Source organism: Piliocolobus tephrosceles, chromosome 1, assembly GCF_002776525.5.
Source record: "Piliocolobus tephrosceles isolate RC106 chromosome 1, ASM277652v3, whole genome shotgun sequence".
Classification (NCBI taxonomy): Eukaryota; Metazoa; Chordata; class Mammalia; order Primates; family Cercopithecidae; genus Piliocolobus; species Piliocolobus tephrosceles.
In genome coordinates, this window is record NC_045434.1 from 178,381,254 (window position 1) to 178,406,285 (window position 25,032).

At 49.9% G+C, this 25,032-nt stretch overlaps 1 protein-coding gene across 4 annotated transcripts in view; it reads right to left on the minus strand.

Moving 5' to 3' along the window:
- Positions 1 to 1,742: 1,742 nt before the first annotated feature.
- ST3GAL3 (ST3 beta-galactoside alpha-2,3-sialyltransferase 3) overlaps positions 1,743 to 25,032 on the minus strand; it is a 235,976-nt gene continuing 212,686 nt past the window's right edge. For 3 of the 4 annotated variants that reach the window (XM_023221372.3, XM_023221374.2, XM_023221373.2), the window contains 3 exons: positions 11,023 to 11,169; positions 10,645 to 10,791; positions 1,743 to 2,764 (listed from right to left, as the gene is read on the minus strand). In XM_023221372.3, the coding sequence (XP_023077140.1) occupies positions 2,675 to 2,764; positions 10,645 to 10,791; positions 11,023 to 11,169 (384 nt within the window). In that variant the 3' untranslated portion in view covers positions 1,743 to 2,674. Of the gene's footprint in view, positions 2,765 to 10,644; positions 10,792 to 11,022; positions 11,170 to 16,262; positions 16,370 to 25,032 lie in introns of those variants that run through there. The other variant, XM_023221375.2, reaches the window with a different exon arrangement.

Here is a 25,032-nt window from a genome sequence, read left to right on the forward strand (position 1 = left end):
TGTAGTAAAGAGGATGGGGTTGGAGAGAAAGGTGGAGGCTGCTGCGGAAAGAGGATGAGGTCTGATGCAGGGCGTGAGGGAAGCGTGGGGCTGCCAGGCCCCAATCTGGAACATGCAATTTTGAAAATTTGTTGGTGCCTGACTGGACAGGCTGAGGAGGTAGGTAGGACCTGCAAAAGTGTGCCTTTGGCGGGGTGACTTGGGGGAGGGGTACATCCCCGCTCCTGGGAGGAAAGGCAGGGGCTCATGAGTTCAGTGTTGGACATGTTGAGTTGGAAGGGCCTGTGGATTATCCAAGTGGAAATGTTCAGGAAGCAGGTGAATTTGTAGCCTGGAGGGAAGCACAGGGAGCTGCACTGCCAAAGGTAATTTGGGAACTGCCAACCAACTGGCAATTGGAAGGGATGAGAGTACTGGGGATGAGTGTGGACTGGCTGTACCCTGGCTATGCTTCAGAACTACTGAGGACCTTTAAAACCTACCCACCCGGGCCTCAACCTAGACCGGAATCAGACTTTCCAGGTGGACATGTGCAATTTTCAAATTGCACAGGTGATTCTGGTGCATGGCCAGGGCTCAGAACCATAGCTTGTTTGAAAGTAGTTTCCTGCAGTGGTGAGGACTGGAAGTCAGACCACAGAGAACTGCTGCTGGAGGTGGTGGGGCTGCTGCAGGTGTGCCAGGAGCCCCCTGGGATGGGAGGCCAAGCAGGGAGAAGTCTGCTCTGTCACCTCCCACAACCGGCTGCTCGGTTGGGGCACCTGCCTTGGGGCTTTTTCAGCCAGCGATACCTCTTATGGGCATTCAGCCCATGCCCTGTGCAACTCCATGGGGCACCATCCAGGCAGGAACATGTGCATGGCAGTGGCCTTATTTCCAGTAGAATATGGAGGAGGTTTCTGGGTTGACCTGTCCCTCAGTCAGGGCCTCCCTTATCCCCCGCTTCTGCCTAAGGCCAGCCACAGTGGGAAGGAGCATGTGGGAGGCTGCTGGTCCCTGGGATGGCCAGGACTGCAGCCTTAGGGCTCACCAGTGGGAGGGCAATCCAGGGCTGCCTGGACTCTTAGATTGGGGTGGGCAAGAGAGAGGTGCAGGGGCCGGCTACCCCACTTACTGCCTGCCAGTGGCAGTGTGATAGGAAGCTCACTTCATGGCCTCAAGTGCAGGCGACAGTCTGGTCTGTCCATTCTCAGGCCTGCCTGGGGATGCTGGGGAAGAGAGAGATCGGACTCTAGGACTCTTAAGAAGGCGAGGTGACATCTTTTCTAAAGTATGACAGAGGATGCCTAGAGGGGGGCTGAAGGGAGAGGGTGTGCCTCTGTGCTAATGATGGGGGTGGGGCATGTCCTTCCCAGAGGGCCGGGGTGTCGGTAGTAGGGTAGGTCTGTGGGCCTCTGCTTGCTGCAGGGCCTCAGCAGTACATCTTTCCTGTGCTTGCAGGAATATCTGTCCCTCCAGAGGTGGGGCTGTGGCAACCCCAAGGCAATGTCCTAGGGCTCCAGTCCTGTGCCTCTGTCTCCTCTAAGAGCGTGCCCTGAAACCTCTGGTCTCAAAGCAAAGAGGATACAGCAGATGCCCCAGAGGCCTCTGGATGGCTACCTAGGTCCTGCATTGACACAAGAAGTGAAAGGGACCCAGGACTCTGTGGACTGGAGAGAGGGCCCGAGGTTTTGGCGCAGTTGCTGAGGCTTTAGGTTCCTGTTTCTTCTGGGAAAGTCAGAGAAGGCAAGAAGAGACCAGGCTCAGGGAAGAGCTTTATTGCTTCCACGGGGTGGCCTGGGACGGCTGCCACAGCTTGGGCAAGGTCCTTGGGCCTCACTTCCCTCTGGTCCAGGCTAAAGGCAGAACCCAACCACCTGGCAATCTTGTTGCTGAAACCTAGAACATGTGGCAAGTTGGTGAGTCCAGGCCTGCAGTAGTCCTGTGGATCAGCTGCGGCTGTGGAGGGGAGCTCTTCCCAGCAGGCCGAGCCAGGCGTCACCCTCCTGAGCTTTAAAGTTCTGCTGTAGCCCTGGGGCGGTCTTGTTGGCTCCAAAGGGACGGCTCCAGGGTTTCCCTATGGGACAGCTAGGGCTGGTGAGTGGGAATACCCCATCTTCTCCCCAAGAGAGGCCAGTGTCATGAGCTGGAGGGGGCTGGCTTGAGATCCTGCCCACCACCCTGTAGCCCCAGAGCAAGGTACAGGCTGGTCATGGCACTCCTGCCCCACAGGGAGCTAACTGGTAACACTGCCTGATGGGCCCTCTAGTGGGCCTCTTCCTGCATGGCAAGTGGACCCAACTGGAGATCTCCAACCTTATTTAAAAATAAATTATCCCTACCCTCCCCCCTACCCAAATTCACAAAATGATAATACACCAAACACTGATTGGAGAAGTGGTTCTGGCAGCGGCCTTGCTGCCCAGTGTCCCACTGCCTGCATGCTGGGTCTGCTGGGCACGGCCAGGAGCCTGCTGGCCGTCTGGCATCAAGGACCCATGCTGAATGAGGCTGAGTGCTGGTCTCTGAGACTGGCTGCTGAGCAGGCACAGCTCTGGCTGCTCCACCAAGGCCTTGCTGCCTCTGGGGCCCTTGGCACTGTCCTTCTCTGTGTCTGAAGACCCCTGTGGAGGTGGTGCTGGCTGCTGCTGCTCCTGGTGGTGCCTGCGCCTCTATGGCCGTGTGCTGGACCCACTCAGATGCCACTGCTTAGATCAGTGATGACGCGAGCTTTCACCAGCTTCCGCAGAAACTCTTTCTCTCGCTGGATATTGTGCGTCCAGGACTGAAAGGAGAGATGAAGTGATCAGTTGGGCCTTTGCTCAAACCTTTACTGCCCCTTCTGGGGCTCGGTGCCCTCTTCCAGTCACCACTCTCCAATACTTTGTGACCGTGGAAATCTGAAGGCAGATACTGGTAATCAGTTGTGTCTACAAGGTAATGATGACCCTGCTCTAGGAGTGCCACAGCTCATCCTCCTCCCTTCCCAAGGCAGGGAAAAAAGAACCTTCATACCCCTTTCCTTGTCCCAGGAAAACCGTTAGGCTTCCCAACCTCCCTCCTCTGCTGGCGGAAGGACCTTGTTCCCACAGACCTCAAGCCACTTCCTGTCAGGAAGCACCTAGGTTATAGACACCCTGCGGGCAGGCAGTGTGAGTCACTGAAGTCCAGTAGCAAGGGGTGGCTGAGTCACTCGCTGGCCTGATGCAATCTACTCTCCAGGCCTGGGGGTGGCGGATGAAATCCTGCCTCCCAGATCAGAGGAGCCATGGGGCCTGCAGAGAGATGGCGAATCTTTTTTAGAAAATTAAAAATAGGCCGGGCGCGGTGGCTCACGCCTGTAATCCCAGCACTTTGGGAGGTTGAGACGGGCGGATCATGAGGTCAGGAGTTCAAACCAGCCTGACCAACATGGTGAAACCCCGTCTCTACTAAAAATACAAAAATTAGCCAGGTGTGATGGTAGCGCCTGTAATCCCAGCTACTCAGGAGGCTGAGGCAGGAGAATTGCTTGAAACGGGGAAGCAGATGTTGCAGTCAGCTGAGATCGTGCCACTGCACTCCAGCCTGGGCAACAGAGAGAGATTCTGTCTCAAAAAAATAAATAAAAATAATAATTAAAAATAATTTTTAATTGAAAGAATAATTGTGTATATTTTTGGGGAAGAATGTGATGTTTTGATAGATGTATACATTGTGAAATAATTAAATCAAGCCAACCTTACCTACTTACTAATTTTTTATGGTGAGCACATTTGACTATAGTTAATAATAATGTCACATATTTCAAAATTACTAGAAGAGGCTTCTGGGGAAGACTGTACGCAGGATAGGGTCCTTTCCTAACCCCAGGACTCTCACCAGAAAACTTTGATGAAAAAGGCTTGATTGAATGAATGACAACAGCCTTATCAGAATTTGTCCCCAAGTGACCTCTCTGTTGCGTTTGTCAGCACTGAGCTTCACCATAACTGTTTACTATTTATTTATTTATTTATTTATTTTCTGAGACAGAGTTTCACTCTTGTTGCCCAGGCTGGAGTGCAGCAGCGTGATCTCAGCTCACTGCAACCTCTGCCTCCCAGGTTCAAGTGATTCTCCTGCCTCAGCCACCTAAGTAGCTGGGACTACAGGTGTGTGCCACCACGCCCAGCTAATTTTGTATTTTTAGTAGAGATGGGAGTTTCACCATGTTGGTCAGCCACTATTTACTGGTGCTGAGAAGTGACCTGGATGCAGTGCCCTGTGCCTGTAGTCCCAACTACTTGGGAGGCTGAGACAGGAGGATCATTTGAGCTTAGTCCACCTGGGCAACATATCCAGACCCCATCTTTTGAAAAATAATACATAAATGAATTTTTAAAAAATAACTTATGGCCCTGTCTAGCCCTTATTCTGATCCAGTCAACCCTCTCCACCTTCCAAATCTTTTACATCTGAAACTCAGGCAGTCATCAGCCCAATTCCCAGTATTCCTCTTCTCAGCATTCCCTTCAACCTCTTGTGCTAACCACAAACCCAGCTGCCCTGAACGACAGTGCCCCCAGACTCCCTCTCCAGTGCTGACCGTTTCTTCCCTCACATTCCACAGTCCACAGCCTTTAAAGGCAGGGTCTTCCTTACACCCCATTGACCCTCCAGACTCCCTAAAGCCCTCCAGCCCCTTCAAGGCTCCTGTCATCATACTCTGCCATCTGCACTTGCCCCTCCTCATTGCGGATCCCTGGGTGACTCATCCCCATTCTTTGAAGATGTAAACACCTGGCTCACTGTCTCCCTTTGAGGGTTAGGCACAGAGTAGGTGCCTCAATATTTGTTGAATGAAATCAGGTTGTACAGGGAAAAGAGAGGCTTGGAGGAATGGCAGGGCCAGGATTCAAGCAGATGTGGAAACTCGTTTGCCTCTTTTTTTTTTGAGACGGAGTCTTGCTCTGTCGCCCGGGCTGGAGTGCTGTGGCCGGATCTCAGCTCACCGCAAGCTCCGCCTCCCGGGTTTACGCCATTCTCCTGCCTCAGCCTCCCGAGTAGCTGGGACTACAGGCGCCCGCCACCTCGCCCGGCTAGTTTTTTTTTTTTTTTTGTATTTTTAGTAGAGACGGGGTTTCACCGTGTTAGCCAGGATGGTCTCGATCTCCTGACCTCGTGATCCGCCCGTCTCGGCCTCCCAAAGTGCTGGGATTACAGGCTTGAGCCACCGCGCCCGGCTCATTTGCCTCTTTACTTCTCCCTTGTCCTCATCACTCCTCTGGAGAAGTAGTAACCAATTTGATGGGTCAGGGTCAACAGCACCCACTAGGAATCACTGAGGGCTAAAAGGTCAGCAGAGGACTGGATATTTGATGATATTAAGGAATTACTGTTCATGTTTTTAGGTGTAATAATTTAAAAAATAGTCCTTATCTTTTAGAGAAAATGAATGAAGTTTTTTGTTTTGTTTTGTTTTGGTTTTTGTTTTTGAGATGGAGTTTCACTCTTGTTGCCCAGGCTGCAGTGCAGTGGTGTGATCTCGGCTCACTGAAACCTCCACCTCCCAGGTTCAAGCAATTCTCTTGCCTCAGCCTCCCAAGTAGCTGATATTACAGGCACCCGCCACCACTGGCTAATTTGTATTTTTAGTAGAGACGGGGTTTCACCATGTTGGGCAGGCTAGTCTTGAACTCTTGACCTCAGGTGATCCACCGGTGTCAGCCTCCCAAAGTGCTGAGATTACAGGCGTTGAGCCAGGGCGCCCAGCCTGAATGAAGTATTTATGGTTGGAGGGATACATGGTATCTGAGACTTGTTTGAATCAGTGGAGTAGGAGCATGAGACAAAGAAGAGATGGAACAATGTTGGCCGCCTGTTGATGCCTGTGGAAGGTGGGGGGCAGGAATATGGGAATTCATGATATTATCCTCTGTACTTGTAATATGCTTGACAATTTCCATTATAAAAAAGTAAACAAGAAAGTCAGCCCTGCGTGTAGCTCTCTTGGATCCGGCAATGCCACCTCTCTGGTGCTCTTTTCCTAATTCTGCTGTCTATGCAGACAACTTCCGAGTTCACCTGAGCTCTGAACTGGCTGTGGCTGGTGGAGGATTCTGGTCATCCTGGGGTCTCCAGCCTTACCAGGGCCCTTGATTCTGAGTATGGATGCCCATCCCATGTCACAGTCCACACTCTCAGAAGCTCTTTTTTTTTTTTTTGAGATGGAGTTTCACTCTTGTCACCCAGGCTGGAGTGCAATGCTGCGATCTTGGCTCACTGCAACCTCTGCCTCCTGAGTTCAAGTGATTCCCCTGCCCCAGCCTCCCGAGTAGCTGGGATTACAGGCATGCATCACCACGCCTGGCTAATTTGTGTATTTTTAGCAGAGACGCGGTTTCGCCATGTTAGCCAGGCTGGTCTCGAACTCCTGACCTCAGGTGATCCACCCGCCTCAGCTTCCCAAAGTGCTGGGATTACAGTCATGAGCTACTGCACTCAGCCAAGAAGCTACACTCTTTTTTGTATTTTTAGTAGAGACAAGGTTTCACTGTGTTAGCCAGGATGGTCTCGATCTCCTGATCTCGTGATCCACCCGCCTCGGCCTCCCAAAGTGCTAGGATTACAGGCGTGAGCCACCGCGCCCGGCTGAAGCTACACTCTTAAGCACTCTGCATGGAGTGTGGTGCAACAGATGCTGGGAACCTCACAGCCAGTGAGGTTCTACATGTAACGGAGGGACAACAGAGATATGGCAGGTGGAAGCAAATGAAAAGATTCCATCAGAGAGGGCTGCAGGGAAGGCAGTGTCTTACCTCATTCCTACACCAAGGCAATCCCTAGGTCCTACTGAGTTAAAATCCTATGTCTTGTCTCTGTCCCATCGCCTTATACTTCCAGCCTGGACTTCTGGCCTCTGACTAATCGCCTTAGGCAAAGATCTGGATCATCGCCTCTCTCATCACCTCTCTCCTTACTGTCTCAGCCAAAGATCTGGTTCAGGAGTCACCATCTCTTGCCCAAAGTGCAGCAACTCCCAACTAGGTTCTGTCCTGCCTTGCCCCCTCTCCTTCATTCTGCAGCCACAGTGATCCACTACATGCTAATGTAAGGCCTCAGACTCACCCATGGCTCCCTACTGCCTTCTAAATAAAGTGCAAACTCCTTCCATGGCATAGAAAGCCCATTACGATTTGGCCATCGCACATGTCTGTGGCTCTCACCCTCTGCATACAACTTTACATAAAGTTTACATAAAAGGCATTTGTAAAAGACCAAAGATATAAGAAAACATAGAAGCCAGGAGGCTGCTAAAAGCTGTGAGTGCAATCTGAAGTGGGTGGGGACAAAGCAGCAAGAAGGCACGTGAAGCATGGCAGGGATGGAAGATTTTTGGGGCCATGGTGATGGTGAGGCAGTTCTAGAACGTCCCAGACCCAGAATGAGCTTCTCGCTCCTGAACCATATCCCAGACAGCAGGAGGCCCAGGTGGAAGGCTGTTTCTAGCTTCCTATGAGATTTCCAAGTGCCTTGTATATCCTTGAAATAACTCCCAATCACTTGAGGTAGTTGGAATAAACCTGCTGTAGAGTGAATGCTTATGTCCTCCCCACGAATTCATATACTGAAACCTAACCCCCAATGTAATGGAATTTGGAGGTGGGGGCCTTTGGGGAGGTGATCAGGTCATGAGGGCAGCGTTCTCATGAATGGGATTAGTGCCCTTATAAGAGTCAGGGCCAGGCACAGTGACTCATGCCTGTAATCCCAGCACTTTGAGAGGCCAAGGCAGGAGGATCGCTTGAGGCCAGGAGTTCAAGACCAGCTTGGGCAACATAGCAAGACCTCATCTCTATAAAAAATAAAAAAAAATTAGCCAGGTGTGATGGCACACACCTGCAGTCTGCTACTAAGGAGGCTGAGGTGGGAGGATCACTTGAGCCCAGGGGCTTGTGACTGCAGTGAGCTATGATCACACCACTGCACTCCAGCTTGGGCAACAGAGTGAAACCCTGTCTCAAAAAGAAAAGAGAGAGACTCAGGAGAGCTGCCTTGCCTCTTCCATCATGCAGGGAAAGTGAGAAGACAGCTGTCTATGAACCACCTCGCCGGTGGGTCCTGACCAGATACTGATCTTCCCACACCTTCATCTTGCACTTCTCAGCCTCCAGGACTGTGGGAAATGAATGTCTGTTGTTTAAAAGCCACCCAGACTATGGTATTCTGTTATAGCAGTCTGAAGGGGCTAAGAACCAAAAAAGTCTGATACAATATAGATGGTACCTGAAGACATGGACAGGTATGTAAATCTCCCAGAGAACATGCAGAGTGAGAAGAGAAGGCTGGCTGAGATGGAGTCTTGGCTAGTGCTTTTTTTTTTTTTTTTTTTTTGAGACAGGGTCTTAGTGTCACTCAGACTGGAGTGCAGTGGCGCAATCATGGCTCACTGCAGCCTCGACTTCCTGGTCTCAAGTGATCATCCCACCTCAGTCTCCCAAGTAGCAGGGACTACATGCGCACACCAGCACTCCCATACAACTTTTCCTTTCTTTCTTTCTTTTTTTTTTTTTTGAGACAGAGTCTCACTATGTCACCAGGCTAGAGTGCAGTGGCGCGATCTCGGCTCACTGCAAGCTCCGCCTCTTGGGTTCAGGCCATTCTCCTGCCTCAGCGAGGATTACAGGCGCCCACCACCACACCTGGCTAACTTTTTGTGTTTTTAGTAGAGATGGGGTTTCACCGCGTTAGCCAGGATGGTCTCCATCCTTTGACCTTGTGATCCGCCCACCACGGCCTCCCAAAGTGCTGGGATTACAGGTGTGAGCCACTGCGCCTGACCTTTTTTTTTTTTTTTTTTAAGACAGTCTTGCTCAGTCACCCAGGCTGGAGTGCAGTGGTACGATCTCGGCTCACTGCAATCTCCGCTTCCCAGGTTCAAGCAATTCTCCTGTCTCAGTCTCCCAAGTAGCTGGGACTACAGTTGTCCGCCACCACGTCTGGCTAATTTTTGTATTTTTAGTACAGATGGAGCTTCACCATATTGGCCAGGCTGGTCTCAAACTCCTGACCTTAGGTGATCCACCCGCCTCGACCTCTCAAAGTGCTGGGATTATAGGCATGAGCCACCGTGCCCTGCTTCCTATTTTTCTTTCTTGAGACAGAGTCTCATTTTGTTGCCCAGGCTGGAGTGCAGTGGTGTGATCTCAGCTCACTGTAACCCCGGCCTCCTGGGTTCAAGCGATTCTTCTTCCTCAGCCTCCTGAGTTGATAGGATTACAGGCGCCCACCACCATGCCCGGCTAATTTTTGTATTTTTAGTAGACACAGGGTTTCCCCATATTGGCCAGGCTTGTCTTGAACTCCTGACCTCGGGTGATCCGCCCACCTTGGCCTCCCAAAGTGCTGGTATTACCGGCGTGTGCCACCGCACCCAGCCAATTTTTCCTATTTTTAGTAGAGGTGGGGTTTCACCACGTTGCCCAGGCTGCTCTGAAACTCCTGGGCTCAAGCAATACCCCTGTCTTGGCCTCCCAAAGTTCTGGGATGATAGGCATGAGCCACTGCGCCCAGCCATGATGAATTTTAAGGCGTAGATCAGAATCGATGATGCTGAGAAAGAGAATGTACGAGAATAGTGAGTGAAATAAAAGGAACATTGGAAATTACTGACTCAGAAGTTCAAAGAGGAGGGAGTGGCCAACACAAAAAGTGTTTCTGAGAGATCAGGAAAGATGATGTTGTGTCCACTGGAATTGGCCACCTTGAGGTGGTAACCTTGGTGGGAGCTGGGTCAGGTGTGAGGGGAGCCAGGCTGCGAGGGCTGAAGGGCCAAATGGGAGTGCAGTGCAGAGTCCCCTCTGTGGCTTCAGTTTCTTCACTGGAGGAGGGAGGAGCTTTTGGGGGCATGGAAGGCTCTGGAATAGTGGAGGGGGATGATGGAGAAGGATAGGTAAGAAGACTGACAAGCAGGAATGAGGGCTGAGACCAGAGCCCCCAGACTTACAGAAATAGGAATCTGCACAGATGGGAGGTTCCCTCCAACAACCTCCCATCACCCAGATGTAGCAGCAGAGAAGCTGTTGAAGCACTGGCCCAAGATTTCCAGGTTTCAGGCTGGGATCAGTGGAAGGCTGGTGGTCAAGGCGGAAGTGTGGCAAGAGAGTTCAGATTTTTCACATAGGGTCTTGGCTAGGGAGGGAGAAATGCCAGAAGAGGCTGGCTGACAGGCTGGAGACCTGTAATGTACCCTATATACAGATGCTTGGGAAGCAATTCTGGGTATGAAGAGCTTCAGTGCTTAGCTGTGGGGAAGGGTGGAAGAGATATGAGATGTCCTGAGACCCAGAGGCCGTGTTTAGTTGTGGGTTTTTTGAGGGGCTGTGGCGTCCTCTAGGGGAAGGCAGGAACTGCAGTAGAGAGGATGGCTGAGCTGGTGCTAGACTAGTGTTCCTGGCTGGGGAATGCAGCGAGGGGGAGGGAGGTACAGGACCAGGGCAGGGAGAGTCCCCTGGAAGGAAAGTTCAGGGAGAAGGCCCTGGGTTCAGTGGGAGGCTGTGGAGAGGGCACGTAGGATCCTCGGTGTCAGGACCTTCTGGGGAGTTCTGGGCAGCCAGACCAGCCACTGGCTCCTCCCTTTACTACTCATCTATGCACCTCCCCATCATCCCCACCCAGGGATTGCCCCCACACCCAGCCCCGAACCTCTTTGATGGCTGCCATGCGAACGGTCTCATAGTAGTGCAGGGGTGCGTTGGGTGTGCTCATGTCATAGCCAAATCCTGCAACTGCCACCTCGTCACAGCCGTGTAGTGCCATGGTCACTGCCACACTGCCAAGAGTAGGGATGTTCTGGAAGATGGGGGCAGGGGAGAGAGAAGGTGTGCAGAGTTCAGCTGGAGGGCTGGGACAGCTGAGACTTCAGCCAGGCTCCCTAGAGCTAGCCTCCACGCCCAAGGACTGAGCCCTCTTTCCCAGAAAGCTATTTTGCAGAAACACTGCCCCACCCACCACCCACCCTTCCTTCCAAGGCACTTCTGACCCAGCTCTCTTCCTCCCTCTCCCAGGGCCCAGATATCTCACCCCCCGGCCCATGAGGCCATTGTTGAAGGGCAGGCCAATGAGGGTGAAGGCGGCCTCCTGGATGAAATATGGGTTGAGGATTCGAATCTCAGGGGGCTCCTTGGGCACTCGAGTGGCCACAGATTTCCAGAAGCCATCCGATGCACTCTGTGGACACAGCAAAAGTGGGCCTGAACGAGGCACACAGCTAGGGATGAGCCTAGGGGAGTGGCAGGGACCCCCAAGTAGGGACAGTGAGGCGGAAGCACAAGGCATTTAATGGGGAACCCAGGGCCTGTGGTGTAGGAAGCCCATCTGTGTTGGGGGAAATGGGGTGTGTGACAGGGACAAGGGGAATGATGGTGAAGAGACTATGTGGTGGTGCTCCAGTGTGTAACAGAGGAGGATATGAAGGGGCTTGTGGGGCAGGCACAGGACATGGGATGCTGTGGGTGTGCTGCTGTGGCCTGAGGGGGCTCCTGGGCCAATGAGAAGACCCAGCAGCGCAGCCGCCCTGCTCCCTATCTGCAGCAGCTGAGGGACTGGGAGGAGCCTGCCCTCTCTCCTGTCTGCCCTCCTGTGCTCCCACTTCCCTTGCTGCTGTCTCTCCTGGCTCTCTCCATCGACTGTTCTAGAGTGCACCTGAAAAATGCAGACAGAGCGTGAGCAAGTAGAGCACAGCAGACCAACACTGCTGTTGACTAGAGTCGGGTGACTGGGCAACAAGCTCTCCAAGCCTGTTTCTTTAACCATAAAACAGGATCATTCTTACCTGAGGATCTCTGCACTGTACTAGAAAGGCATCACCTCTGAAATCCGACATCCCAGTGTCCATTCTGGGGCACAGCTTCCCCTCCTTCCAAGTCTCTCTCTTCCTCCCTCTCCATGACACAGAGGCCTTTAGCTCCCCAGCCCTGACTCACTGTTCAGTGCATCCACCCATCCTTGTCTGGACCCTGAAGTATAACTCTTGCGAGCTGCCGCAGTCCTCTGCCCCTTGTCCTTCTATTGCCCTAGTCTAGGGAAATCCCGAACTTGTGATCAACCCATACATCCTCTTTTTCTCCCTTCACAACTGGGCTCCTGAGCACCACTGGAGAAGTCACAAACCAACCCTGCAGGCTGGAGGCACTGCCAAACCACAGGCTCCAAACGAACTGTTATTTGCACAGAAAACCTAGAAGAATCAGTCGAGGGCAGTGGCTCACACGTGTAATCCCAGCGCAGGGGGATCACCTAAGGTCAGGAGTTCAAGACCAGCCTGGCCAACATGGCAAAAGCCCATCTCTACTAAAAATACAAAAAATTAGCCAGGCGCGGTGTCAGGTGCCTGTAATCTCAGCTACTTGGGAGGCTGAGGCAGAATTGCTTGAACCTGGGAGGTGCAAGGTGCAGTGAGCCGACATTGTACCACTGCACTCTAGCCTGGATGACAGAGCGAGACTCTGTCCAAAAAAACAAAAAAAGAAGGAAAGAGAGAAAGAAAGCCTAGAAGAATCAACTAAACTTAGAATGGATAAAATAATTTACTGCAGCAATAGGAAACAGTCATCAGATATAACAAAAAGATCTTGTTTGCAATCGTAACACAAAAGTCAACTATTGAGCAATAAACATAAGAAATATGTGAGAACTATAGGAGGAAAACTATAATCCTTTACTGATATAAAAAGATGACTTAAAAAATGGGAAAGACAAAATCATATTCCTGGATGGGAAGGCTCCAATGCCAGCTCCTCCCAGATTAATGTACAGGTTTAACATAATTCTAAGAAAAAAATCTCAGTAGGATGTTTTGAGATTTATCAAATGGATTCTAAAAACCCATCCAAAAGATTTATCAGGTAAACATAACACCCTCAAATTAAAAATTAGGTATTACAGTATATTATGGGTTTGCACTTATTACAACGATAGATATATATGATTCAAAACCAGGAACAGTGAAACAGGATCGCCTAGAGGCAGGTCAACACAGGTATAGGTTATAGAAACAAATGAGATTGGAAAATTTTCCATTTCAGAAGAAGATCTATTTACTTTCTCTCCTCACACCATACACAAAGTAAGTAAATGTTTAAAAAGCAAAAAAAGGGAAATTTCGGCTGGGCGTGGTGGCTCATGCCTGTAATCCTAGCCCTTTGGGAGGCTGAGGCAGGCGGATTGCTTGAGCCCAGGAGTTAAAGAACAGCTTGGGCAACATGGAGAAACCCATCTCTATAGAAAATACAAAAATGAGCAGAGCATGGTGGCGTGTGCCTGTAGTCCCACACCATCAGAGGCTGAAGTGGGAGGACACTGGAGCCCTGGAGGCGGCAGTGGCAGGGAATCATCATCACACCACTGCCCACTCCAGCCTGGGTGACAGAGTGAGACCCTGTCTAAAAAAAAAAAGAGAAAGAAAAAAATTTGGATGTGTATTTTATCACTGAATTATCTATACATTAATGCAATGGAAGAAATAAAGAAAAAGACATATTTTGACTTTATAAACATTTTTAAGTGCTTTGGCACATCAAAAACATATGCAAAATAAGGTTGGGTGCAGTGGCTGAAGCCTGTAATTCCAGCACTTTGGGAGGCCGGGCGCAGATCACTTGAGGTCAGGCGTTCGAGACCAGTCTGGCCAACACCATGAAACCCTGTCTCTACCAAAAAACACAAAAATTAGCTAGGTGTGGTGGTGGGCGCCTGTAGTCTCAGCTACTTGGGGAGGCTGAGGTGGGGGGATCGCTTGAACCTGGGGACGGAGGTTGCAGTGGGCTGAGATGGCACCACTGTACTCCAGTGTGAATGACAGAGTGAGACTCTGTTTCAAAAAAAAAAAAAAAAGATAGTATAGAGAGGGAAGCAAAAAAGTGGTAAAAATTTTGTCACAAATAGTAAGAAATGCATATTTTGAAACCTCATGAAGAATCAATGAGGCCCCATAAAAATGGGTAAAGCACATAAACAAAAGGTTAATAAAGCATGGAAAACTTTAACTCACTAATGACAAAGAGATGCACATTAAAATAACAAGTTATTATTTTTTTAACGACTAAAATCTGTTTATGTGTATATTTGTGTATCTATATCTTGGTGCGGGTGGTAGTCTGCTGAGGGAAAATTCTCCTGGACTGTTACAGGAATAAATCTGGCACAGCCTTTCTAAAACACAATCTGTGTGTTAAAGGCCTCAAAGCTGTCTGTATCTTATGACCTCAAAATTTTCCTTCTAAAAATAATCAAAATGAAGACCTTTGTAAAAAGCTCTTTATTATAGTATTACTTACAAAAGTGAAAAAAACAGAAAAAAATCCAAAAGTTTACAACAGAAGTTTCATTAAATGATACATTTATGTAAAAGAATGTCATAGTTATCAAAATGGTATCTTCTAATAGCATTTTGGAATTTTGGGCCAGGTGCGGTGGCTGGCTCATGCCTGTAATCCCAGCACTTTAGCAGGCTGAAGTGGGAGGATTACTTGAGCCCAGGAATTCAATACCAACCTGGGCAGTACAGTGAGACAGCGTCTTTACAAGAAATAGAATAATTAGCTGGGCATGCGGCTGTGGTCCCAGCCACCTGGGAGGCTGAAGTGGGAGGATCACTTGAGTTCAGGAATTCTAGGCTGCAGCGAGCCGTGATTGAGCCACTGCACTCTAGCCTGGGTGAAAGAGAAAGGCCCTGTCTCAAAAAAAAAAGGAATTTTGTCTTATGGATGTACCATAATGTATGTAACCAACACTGTTGTTGGATGTCTAAATTGTTTCTAGTTTCCCCAGACCTCTTCCTTCTCCTTGTTCCCTATCCTCTACTGTCCCTCCAGTCTTCCAAACCAGCAACCTGGGAATTGACTTGAGATTCTCCTACACCTTTCCAGTCCATTTCATCTTGTGCTGCTGGTCATCAAGTTCTTTTGAGTCTATCTACTTAGAACCCTACATATCCATCCCTTGATCCCAAACCCACTGCCACCACTTCCAGGGCAGGTCTTATCATCTTTCATCTGGACTATCCTAATGACTGGCCATTTACATTGTCTGTCTTTTTGACTGCTAAACACCCCAAAGCCCAGTAGAGCAACTGAAACATAAAACTGAAACCTAAATGGTACACAACACATAACTGTAAAATTCTATTCACTTATTCAATGAGCATTAATGAGTGCCTATGATGGGCTGCCTCTGCCTCCCAAACCACTTTTTCTTTCTTTCTTTCTTTTTGAGACACAGTCTCGCTCTGCTGCCCAGGCTGGAGTGCAGTGGCATGATCTCGGCTCACTTCAACCTCCATCTCCCGGGTTCAAGCAATTCTCCTGCCTCAGCCTCCTGAGTACCTGGGATTACAGGTGCATGCCACCATGCCCAGCTAATTTTTGTATTTTTAGTAGAGATGGGGTTTCACCATGTTGGCCAGGCTGGTCTTGAACTTCTGACTTCAGGTGATCTGCCCACCTCAGCCTCCCAAAGTGTTGGGATTACAGGCGTGAGCCACTGCGCCTGGCCTCTCAGACCACTTCCTCTCTGCCAGAATGATTTTCTATGTACAAATCAGATCACATCACCACTGCCTACAGAAGAGCTGAGCCTTTAGCCAGTAACCCATCTGTCACTTGTTTCAGTCTCTGTCCGTCTGAAGTCCCCACTTGCTAATTCATGCCCCACACTTTTGCTGGTGCTGCTCCTTGTCTCTAATGTCCTTCCCACCTCTATCCACATGACCCATCCATTTTCTAAGACTCAGCAGCTGCTTCTCCTTTATGTCTTTCCTGACCCCCTCCACCCCAAGGCAGAACTGACATCTAACCTTCAAAAGGTGGTAAAATATGGAGTTCAGATCCTTGGTCCTAGGATTTAACTTCAGCTCTGCTCACTCACCATGTGCAGATCCTGGGCAAGGAATGTACCATTTCCTTATGGACAAACGAAGGACACCATGACTATTTAGCTTACAAACTATTGCAAGAATTAAATGAGCCAATCCAGGCTGAGTGCACACTAGCCCCACAGGGCAGGGGCTCACATCTGATTCACCTCTGTAGCCCAGGGCCTGGTCCAGCACAGGCAACAAAGAGGCATCAGTGATGGTTACTAAAGGAGATCTGATCTCCACCCAGGGCCCCAGTGACCAGCAGCTCTTCAGCCTCTTCTGCTGCTGCTCCTTTGGTGGACTGTCTCTGTTCCAGCCACTCCCTCCTCATGGCTCCCACCTCTGTGGCAACATCTCTTTCTCTGGCAAACTGTCTTCCAAAGGTCAGTTCAAAAGATGGGCCCTTGCAGCAAACTTCGGTTTCAGCCCGTCAGGCTGAGCAAGCCGACCCCAGTTTTTCCTCCTCCTGTCTCCAGAAGTGGGGTGTGTGTAAGGGAGGGAAAGGGAGGGATGCTGGGAGACAGTAGGAAAGGGAAGGGTAGAGAAATAGTCAAGACCTTAGGCATAGCTGAGGGGAAGTCCCTCTTGGGTGGGCCAGATGTGGACTGACAGGAACGGCAGGTGCCAGCCTGTGCCAAGCACCGCACAGCCCCTGTCCCTTCTCCAGGCCTAGCAGGCCCCAACAGCTTCTCACCTGGGGTTCCTGCCCGTGCCTGCCCCGCACACACCTGAAGAGGAGGGAGAAAGCACAGGGGCTGCTCGGGAGGAGCAGGGGGAACCAGGATTGGGCACAGCTGGGGGCGGGTGTGAGAAGGCTCCAGGCTGGCTTCACAAGGGTTACTTTATTATCTCTTTAACTTTCACCCACTTCACAGGTACAGGCCCCAAGATGAAACATGTTCAAGGTCAAGCAGCCTGCAGGTGGCTGCAAGTGGATTGAAACCCGAGTGTCCTGACTCCAAAACGGCATTCTTTCCGCCATATCATTTATATCATCGCTGCAGTTCCCACCTCTGGAAGTCTGAGGGGTTAGGGGTCAAAGATAAAGGAGACCTCCCCTCTCTCCTCTAAGAGCACTAAGGGAGCTCTCAGGAGTCTCTCTGGTGCCCAGGTCCCATTTTTCAGAGGGTACTAAGGCCCAGAGAGGTGAGGGGACTTGTTAGGGTACACGCACAGCTGGCGAGAATCTGCGCTGCGTTTGACTTCACAACCTGGTTTTCTGCACATGAGATGCCCTCTCTGAAACAATCCCTCTTAGTCTGTTCCATATGCTGTAAGTCCTGGATTTAAACCACTATCTCCAACGGTAGTAAATTTGATTAACTTAATCCCCTTGGCAATCTGATGGGGAGGGGAAAGCTGCCACCTCTCTTCTCATCTTTACTCTTTCCTGGGAGGAGAAATGCCGGATGTGACTGCTTAGATTTGAGGATACTGAGTGTGTCACGATTACTGGTGTGAGATGAAAATTCTCTCCCACACAGGCAGCCCTTCCTGACTTGCTGCCTCTGCGTGGCAGTGAGTGAGCTGGGCAGGCCTCCTCCTTGGAGCAGGCCACCTCTGCCTCTGCCCTTCCTGGCTCACTGCGCTGAGGTCTTACTGCCCTAGGTTCTTACTCCGCCACCAGCAGCTGAGAGTCATATTAGGACTCTGGGGGAAGGAGCCCTGTTTTAGGTCACAAATCCCAGGGAGCCCTGCACTGGAGAACTGGGAGCCCAACACAGCACCAGTCCAGTGCTCCTTTTATTCTTTCTCATCTGCCACTGTCCTGGTGTAGTTTCCTCAGAGATTCTGGGGAAAGGAGAAACAGTAAGACTAAGACATGGTTTGGGCATTTCCGTGTTTCCCCAGCCACAAAAACATCAAGTACCAACAAAACTTCAGCCTGTTTCCTAAAAAAAAAAGCTGTAACTCCTCTTCTCAGAAACACGTACACAGGCACATACACAGAACGTCTGTGTACCACTGCAGAGGCTTTGGAGTGTGAAAAGCAGAGGCTCAATTCCAGCTCCACATCTCTGTGACCCGGGGCACATTGTGTCCTCTCTTTACACCTCAAGTTCCTTGTGCATACAACAGGGCTGATAAGACCTACTTCCCAGATAGCTGTAAGGATTAGAGATGCTGTGCATTTTATAGCATCTGGCACAGGGTCTGGTATATAGCAAGCTCAATAAATCTTACTTATTATGATTATAGTGAGTGTCACAGACACCAGGAGAGTGAAGCGGAGGGTGTGGTCAGCAACGTCAGCCACCAGAGAGGCCAGGACACATCCGCACCTGCACACGTGCATGCGTTTGAATGGGAGAGCCAGCCTTCCCCCTGGCTCCCCATGGGGAGGTCTGCCTGCTGCTGGAGACACTGCCAGGCCTGCTGCCAGCACACAGTCCTATTCCACAAGGCCTGTGCCTGCAAGTGTCCACATCTGGCCCAAGGCCTCTCACATCTCATTTCCCCAATCCACAGGACACAACAGAGGCCTATAAGGCCAGCCAGTGCTGCTGGTCTGGCATGGTCCAGCTTCTCCTCAAGGCCAGCTATGGGCTGCATTCCTTGTTGAATCCCTCCTCCTTCAGGAATGCCCCGGCCTCAGTCAAGTCTGGACCCAGCTCCTCTGTGTGGAGCTGCCAGACTCCTGCTGATGCAACCTGTTCCGCTCTTGTCAGAACATCCAGGAGCAATGGGGAAAACATCTGGGAAGGAAGCACTTTCCCCACCAGGCTCCTGAGAGAATGTTTCCTGGTGTGCTCACAGGTCTGGGAGTAGAGATTAACCGTGGTAGGCTTTCACAGCAAGAGTAGGCAGATATGTCCACGCCTATGCTCCCTGCTGCTACTGCCTTAGGGTGGGCCACCAACTCTCCTGGGGTCACTCTAACAGCCATCAGCTCTCTCTGACTCCCTCTTGCTTTCCCTTCAGTTCATTCACATCCCTGCACAAATCTGATCTTGACACTCTTGGGCTTAAAATCTTCAGTGGCTTTCCACTGCCCACTGCAACAGCTTGCGTTGACAATTAGAGTGCAGGTCTGATTGTGAACCCTCACACCCCCAACTATAACTCTGTGTCCCGAAGCAAGTTCTTTACCCTTCAAAGTCTCATTACCCTGTCCTATGCAGTAATACCAGCTCTCCTTTATAGTGTTTTTGTGTTATGACAGTTTAAAGTCATGCATATGTTTGGCACAAAGTCAGCTCTTGTTAGCTTCTGCTATTATTGGTCCTCAGGATAAGGTCCAGGCTCCTTGATGAGACTTTGGCTTTTAAGACCCTTCACCATCTGTCCCCTGCTCACCTAGCTTCATCTCCAGCCACTGCCACCATATCCATGTAGGTCCACTCCTAACATTGTTGGGCCAAGGACAAAACTACAAATGGGTGTATTATACACATATCACGTGTCTAAAATTTAATTTTAAATATCTCAAAGTTATGAGGCAAGTTATCAAGATGTTAAATATATTCTAGCACCCTGCAAGGCTGAGGTGGGCAGATCACTTGAACTGAGGAGTTGGAGACCAGCCTGGGCAATATGGTGAAACTCTGTCTCCGCAAAAAAAATACAAAAATTAGCCAGTCATGGTGGCGCACACCTGTAGTCCCCAGCTACTTGGGAGGCTGAGGTGGGAGGATGGCAGGGGCCCAGAAGGCGGAGGCTGCAGTGAGCCAAGATCGCACCACTGCGCTCCAGCCTGGGTGATATAGCCAGACCTTGTTTAAAAAAGAAAGAAAGAAAAAAAAAATATATATATATATATATATATGTGTGTGTGTGTGTGTTATATATATCCTTCCTTGAAAAATGTCCTAGGACAGGTTTGAGTTTAGAATCCTGAGCCTGGGGATCTGTTGTGCGGGACCATGGTGGTCCAGCCCAACTCCCACCCGTGGTCCCATCCCATACCATAAGAAGTCTTGTGCAAAACCCCTCTCTAAAAAAAAAAAAAAAAGAAATATTAGTCAGGTGTAGTGGTGAGGACCTATAATCCCAGCTACTAGGATGACTGAGGTGGGAGGATTACCAGAGCCCAGGGAGGTCAAGGCTGCAGTGAGCCGAGATCGTGCGACTTCAGCCTGGGCAACAGAGTAAGACCCTGTCTCAAAAAAAAAAGTCTGTGCATGTGTGTAGACTCCTCCTCACTCCACACATCCAAGCTCTGCTCACAGCCTCTGCAGATACCCTCCGTGGGCTTAGGGTATGCAAAGAGAGAGTTATATTCTGCCCTCAAGAAGATGGAAGTGGACTTGGACTTGGCACTGTTAGGGCAAGAAATTCTGAGGTCTCCATTACCTGATAGTGGTATCTCAAGGCAGATGGGCCTGGGGTGGCCACATCCCTCTTGGCTCTGTATATTCCTCTTTACTCCATGGCAAAGGCTGTGGTCAGAGGAGGGCCACAGTAGGGCCTAGGGCAGATGCCTCTCTCAGGTCAAGGGCAGTATCATGCCCATGCCACACTCGTTATACTGAATTATTTTTAATTCACTAAATACACCATGCTCTTTGCCAACGTTGTTCTCTATGCCCAAAATATGCATGTTCATCGGTATCCTGAAGGCCAAGAAACAAGGTGGCAGGACCCTCCTGATCAGGTGGCATCTGTACCCTTGGGCCCAGGCCCTGTTGCTCTCACCGACACGCTCACTCCTCGTCCTGTGGTTGGGGTTCTGCCCAGCGGGCAGGCAATATTTCTTGTGCTCATTCTCACTTCTCAGAAGGCAAATGTCATTGCAGATGAGCACAGTGTGTCACTGGTGTCCTGTGCATTGTCCTACTAGTTCTTACACCAGAATAACAGGGAGCTATGCAGGGAGGCTTTCACGATTTCCATTTTATAGAAGAGGAAAATGAAACTCAAAGATGTGGCAGAAGAAGAGATTTGTTTTCAGTTCCTAACACTGAGGCCAGTGCTTTACCTGCTGATCCTACCTGCACTGAAGGTTTGGGGATAGCAGCTGTGCTGGCTGGTCCAGGTGCCCACACCCTCGGCAGGACTGCTGTGCTACTGCTTTATACTCCATCATGTAGTGAGACCATAACTCACATTAAAAAAAAAAAAAACCCTTAGGTAATATTTGGGTTTGGCTATTATAAATAACACTACAAAATATAAAGTAACACTACAATAAAAATCTTTGTGCACTGACTTTTCTTTCCTCTGGGTGATCGCTCTCGGTACCAAGTTCCATTTCCTTTCCAAAAAGCTGGTCCCTATTTGTACTCTGACCAGTAGCCTTTGATATACCTGTCATTGCACTCATGCAGCATCATGTAGGATAATTTAACACATTATTTGAAAACATGGTAGGTGATAAATGGCAGCCTGTTTCCTTTACATGAATTTCTCTGACTGCTAGGAAGGTTAAACATATTTCTGTTGTTTACTAGTTATCTTTCTTTCTGTGTGATCTGTTCAGTTTCCTGTCCATTATCTGCTGGGATTCTAATGGCTTTCTTGTTAACTTTCATAATAACCCTTTGCCTGCCATATGTTCTAAATATGTTTTTTCAAAGTTGTGTGGCAGTCTTTTTGTGTTAACTTGAAATTCTAATATGTTATCAAATTTGATTTCTTCTAGCACTTCTGTGTCTTGAAAGTTCTTTCCCTCCAGGGATTTGATTTCTATCCTTACTTTAAACTTCCCTTTGGTTATATTTTTATATTTCACTTTTTAGTCCATTTGGAATTTTGATGTATGCTACGAGGAGAGGGTCAGAAAACTTTTTGAAAGCTATATTTGGAAAAAAAGCGATGAACAAAAAGAAGAGCCAGCTTGGGGCGGTCCGTGTGATGCCAACAGGCAACTGAAAGGCAGAGTGCCAGGGACTGTTCAGTTCTTATTTCTTTATCAAGGAGAATGATCTCGGAACTGCATAAAGAAGATCAAATATGGCTAAGAGGAAAGAGATGCCCCGGAGAGGCAAGAAGAGAGCAAAAGGATGCGAGGGTCTGAACCTAAAAGAAAGACCTTCCAGGGCAATGAAAGGAGGCAGCCTCGCTGAGAGGAAAGAGCCTGACTGAGAGGCAGAGTTTGGAGTTAGAATCCCGACTCTCCTCGAAGGTACTGCTGCACTCTGGGCCTCAGTTTCCACATGTGCTTATTCTCTTATGTATAGCAACTATGCCTCAAACACGCTGGAGGTGATGGCCTTACAGAGATCAACAGGACAGCCGCTGCCCTCCTGGCGCTTATAAGAGGGGCATCTCATACATCCATGGGCAGGTGAACGGGTAGAACACGGAGGCACGAAACAGGCCAGAGTGGAGAGGACATGCTGGGTGCTAAAAAGTGGCAAGGGTCGGGCGCAGTGGTTCACACCTGTAATCCCAGCACTTTGGGACGCCAAGGCAGGCAGATCACCTGAGGTCAGGAGTTTGAGAGCAACCTGGCCAACATGACAAAACCCCATCTCTACTGAAAATACAAAAATTAGCCAGGTGTGGTGGTGGGCACCTGTAGTCTCAGCTACTTGGGAGGCAGAGGCAGGAGAATGGCTTGAACCTGGAGGGGGTGGCAGAGGTTTCAGCGAGCCGAGATCACGCCACTGCACTCCTGCCTGGGTGACAGAGCGAGACTCCATTTCAAAAAAAAAGAGTGGCAAGGAGAAGGGAAGGCTTGGAAGGGGCCAGATCATGGAGTTCTGTGCTGTGGAGTTGAAACTGAGTTCAGGTTGAGTCTGCTGGATTTAGAATCAAGGTCACTGCCAGGTGAGAGTGGTTTTGGAAGGCAGGATGGAGAGGTGGAGAAACAGACGGCAAACAGGTAGACCCTGGGACAGGCGATGACTTTTCCCAGAAACTTGAAAGAGAAGAGAGGTGAATATAAGCTAAAGAGAGGGCTTTTATTTTTAAGGTGAAAGAGACCCAAATACATTCATAGATGTGAGAGGAGGACCCGGCAAAGAGGTGAGAAAGGAGACAAAGGAAAGAAGACAGTCCTGAGAAGGTGAAGGGAGATGGCATCCAGGACAGGAGAGAACTGACCATGAAAGGCAGAGGCACAGGAGGGATGGTAGAGGAGGAAGCAGGGATGAATGGGGATGCAGGTATGTTTGTGGATGGGAAGCAGGAAGCTGAGAGTTTTTGGCTAGTGACAACCTTTATTTTCCCTGTGCAGCTGGACACGCAATTTCTTTGGAATAGGATGGAGGTACAGCGGAATTGAAGATGATGAGGGTAAAGATCTGAGACGATCAAGGACCAGGGACAGGACACAGGAATGGGAAGGAGCACTGAGATGTTACTAAGGTAACACCATGTGTTACTACCTTGGCTGTAGCTTCTCTCCCTTGGGTGACATTCAGTCCCTGGTACTGGACTGGCTGGATGTGAAGGAAAGCACTGGGAAAGGGAGCTGTTGGGTGAGTGAGACTGTGCTTGAAGAATGGGACTCCATGTGATATTAGTGATTGCTTTGGATTTGCTGAATCAATGAATAAATGGGAGGTGTTATAGCACAGTGGTTAAAGTGAGTCACCTTCGGTCCAAAATGCGGCCCTACCGCTGACTACTACTCATAGTACCTGCCTTGTAGGGTTGTGGAGATGGCCGGCTGAGATGATGCATATAAACCACATCGTCCAGGGCCTGTATAGAGAAGAGTTCAGTAAACGGTAGTTCTTACCATTCTCACAGACCACGGCAGATAGGAGCTGACTGATAGAGGATTCTAACCAGGAAGGTATGTGGTCAGATTTATTTCTTAGGAAGATCCCTAAGGCAGTGAGATCTGAGTTTGAATTAGGCTTTACCACTTGTGTGACCTTACACAAGTAATACATCCTCTCTGTACCCTAGTTTCTTAATCTCTAGCATGGGGATAATAACAGTACCTAACCATAGGGTCATTATGAGAACTGAATGAATTCAAGGAAAGCTGATAAACTGAAGAGCTTAATAAGTGACAGCTAGGCCGGGCGCGGTGGCTCAAGCCTGTAATCCCAGCACTTTGGGAGGCCGAGACGGGCGGATCACGAGGTCAGGAGATCGAGACCAGCCTGGCTAACACGGTGAAACCCCGTCTCTACTAAAAAGTACAAAAAACTAGCCGGGCGAGGTGGCGGCGCCTGTAGTCTCAGCTACTCGGGAGGCTGAGGCAGGAGAATGGTGTAAACCCGGGAGGCGGAGCTCGCAGTGAGCTGAGATCCGGCCACTGCACTCCAGCCCAGGCGACAGAGCGAGACTCTGTCTCAAAAAAAAAAAAAAAAAAAAAGTGACAGCTATGATGACAATGATAGTGATGACAGAAGGAAGAGGAGAACAAAGGGAAGGAAAAGAAGCAGGAAGAGGAACAGGAGGAGGAGCAAGAGTCGTGGGAAGAGGAGCAGCAGGAGGAGGAAGAGTGGTTGGAAGAGGAACAGGAGGAGGAGAAGAGTGGTGGGAAGAGGAAGAGGAGGAGGGGGAGGAAAAGTGGTGGGAAGAGGGGCAGGAGGAGGAGGGGGAGGAAGAGTGGCAGGAAGGGGAACAGGAAGAGGGGGAGGAAGAGTGGCAGGAAGGGGAGCAGGAGGAGGGGGAGGAAGAGTGGCGGGAAGAGGAGCAGGAGGAGGGAGAGAAGAGTGGCAGAAAGAGGAGGAAGAGTGGTGGGAAGAGGAGCAGGAAGGGGAGGAAGAGTGGTATAAAGACGAGCAGGAGGAGGGAGAGGGAGAGTGGCAGGAATAGGAGCAGGAGGAGGGGAAAGTGGCAGGAAGAGGAACAGGAGGTGGGGGAGGAAGAGTGGCAGGAAGAGGAGCAGGAGGAGGGGAAGGGAGAGTGGCGGGAAGAGGAGCAGGAGGGGGAGGGGGAGGAGGAGTGGTGGGAAGGGGAGCAGGAGGAGGAGAATGACCATGGTAATAATTATGAGGCAGTGACCAAGAGCTTACGGAAGACAGTGAGGAAGAGGAGCTGAGGGAGTTCCCATTCTTGAGCATTTTTATCTGAAGGCAGAGGAGTAGTGGTGGAGAATCCTCGAAGAGCTGGTCTCAGAGGCTGGGTGAGAAGCCTGGGCTGGGTGGTGAATGCTGGCTAGGCAACAGGAGGTCTGCACTGAGTCTCCCAGGACAGAGTCCACACTAAGGCTCTGCATCCCTCTCAGGCTGGTGGAAGTGCAGGGACCAGGTGAAGGTGCAGATGGACATCATTCAATCCCCATTTGGGCCTGGTCCAATAAGAGGCCTTACATTCGGGGATGTGGCGGC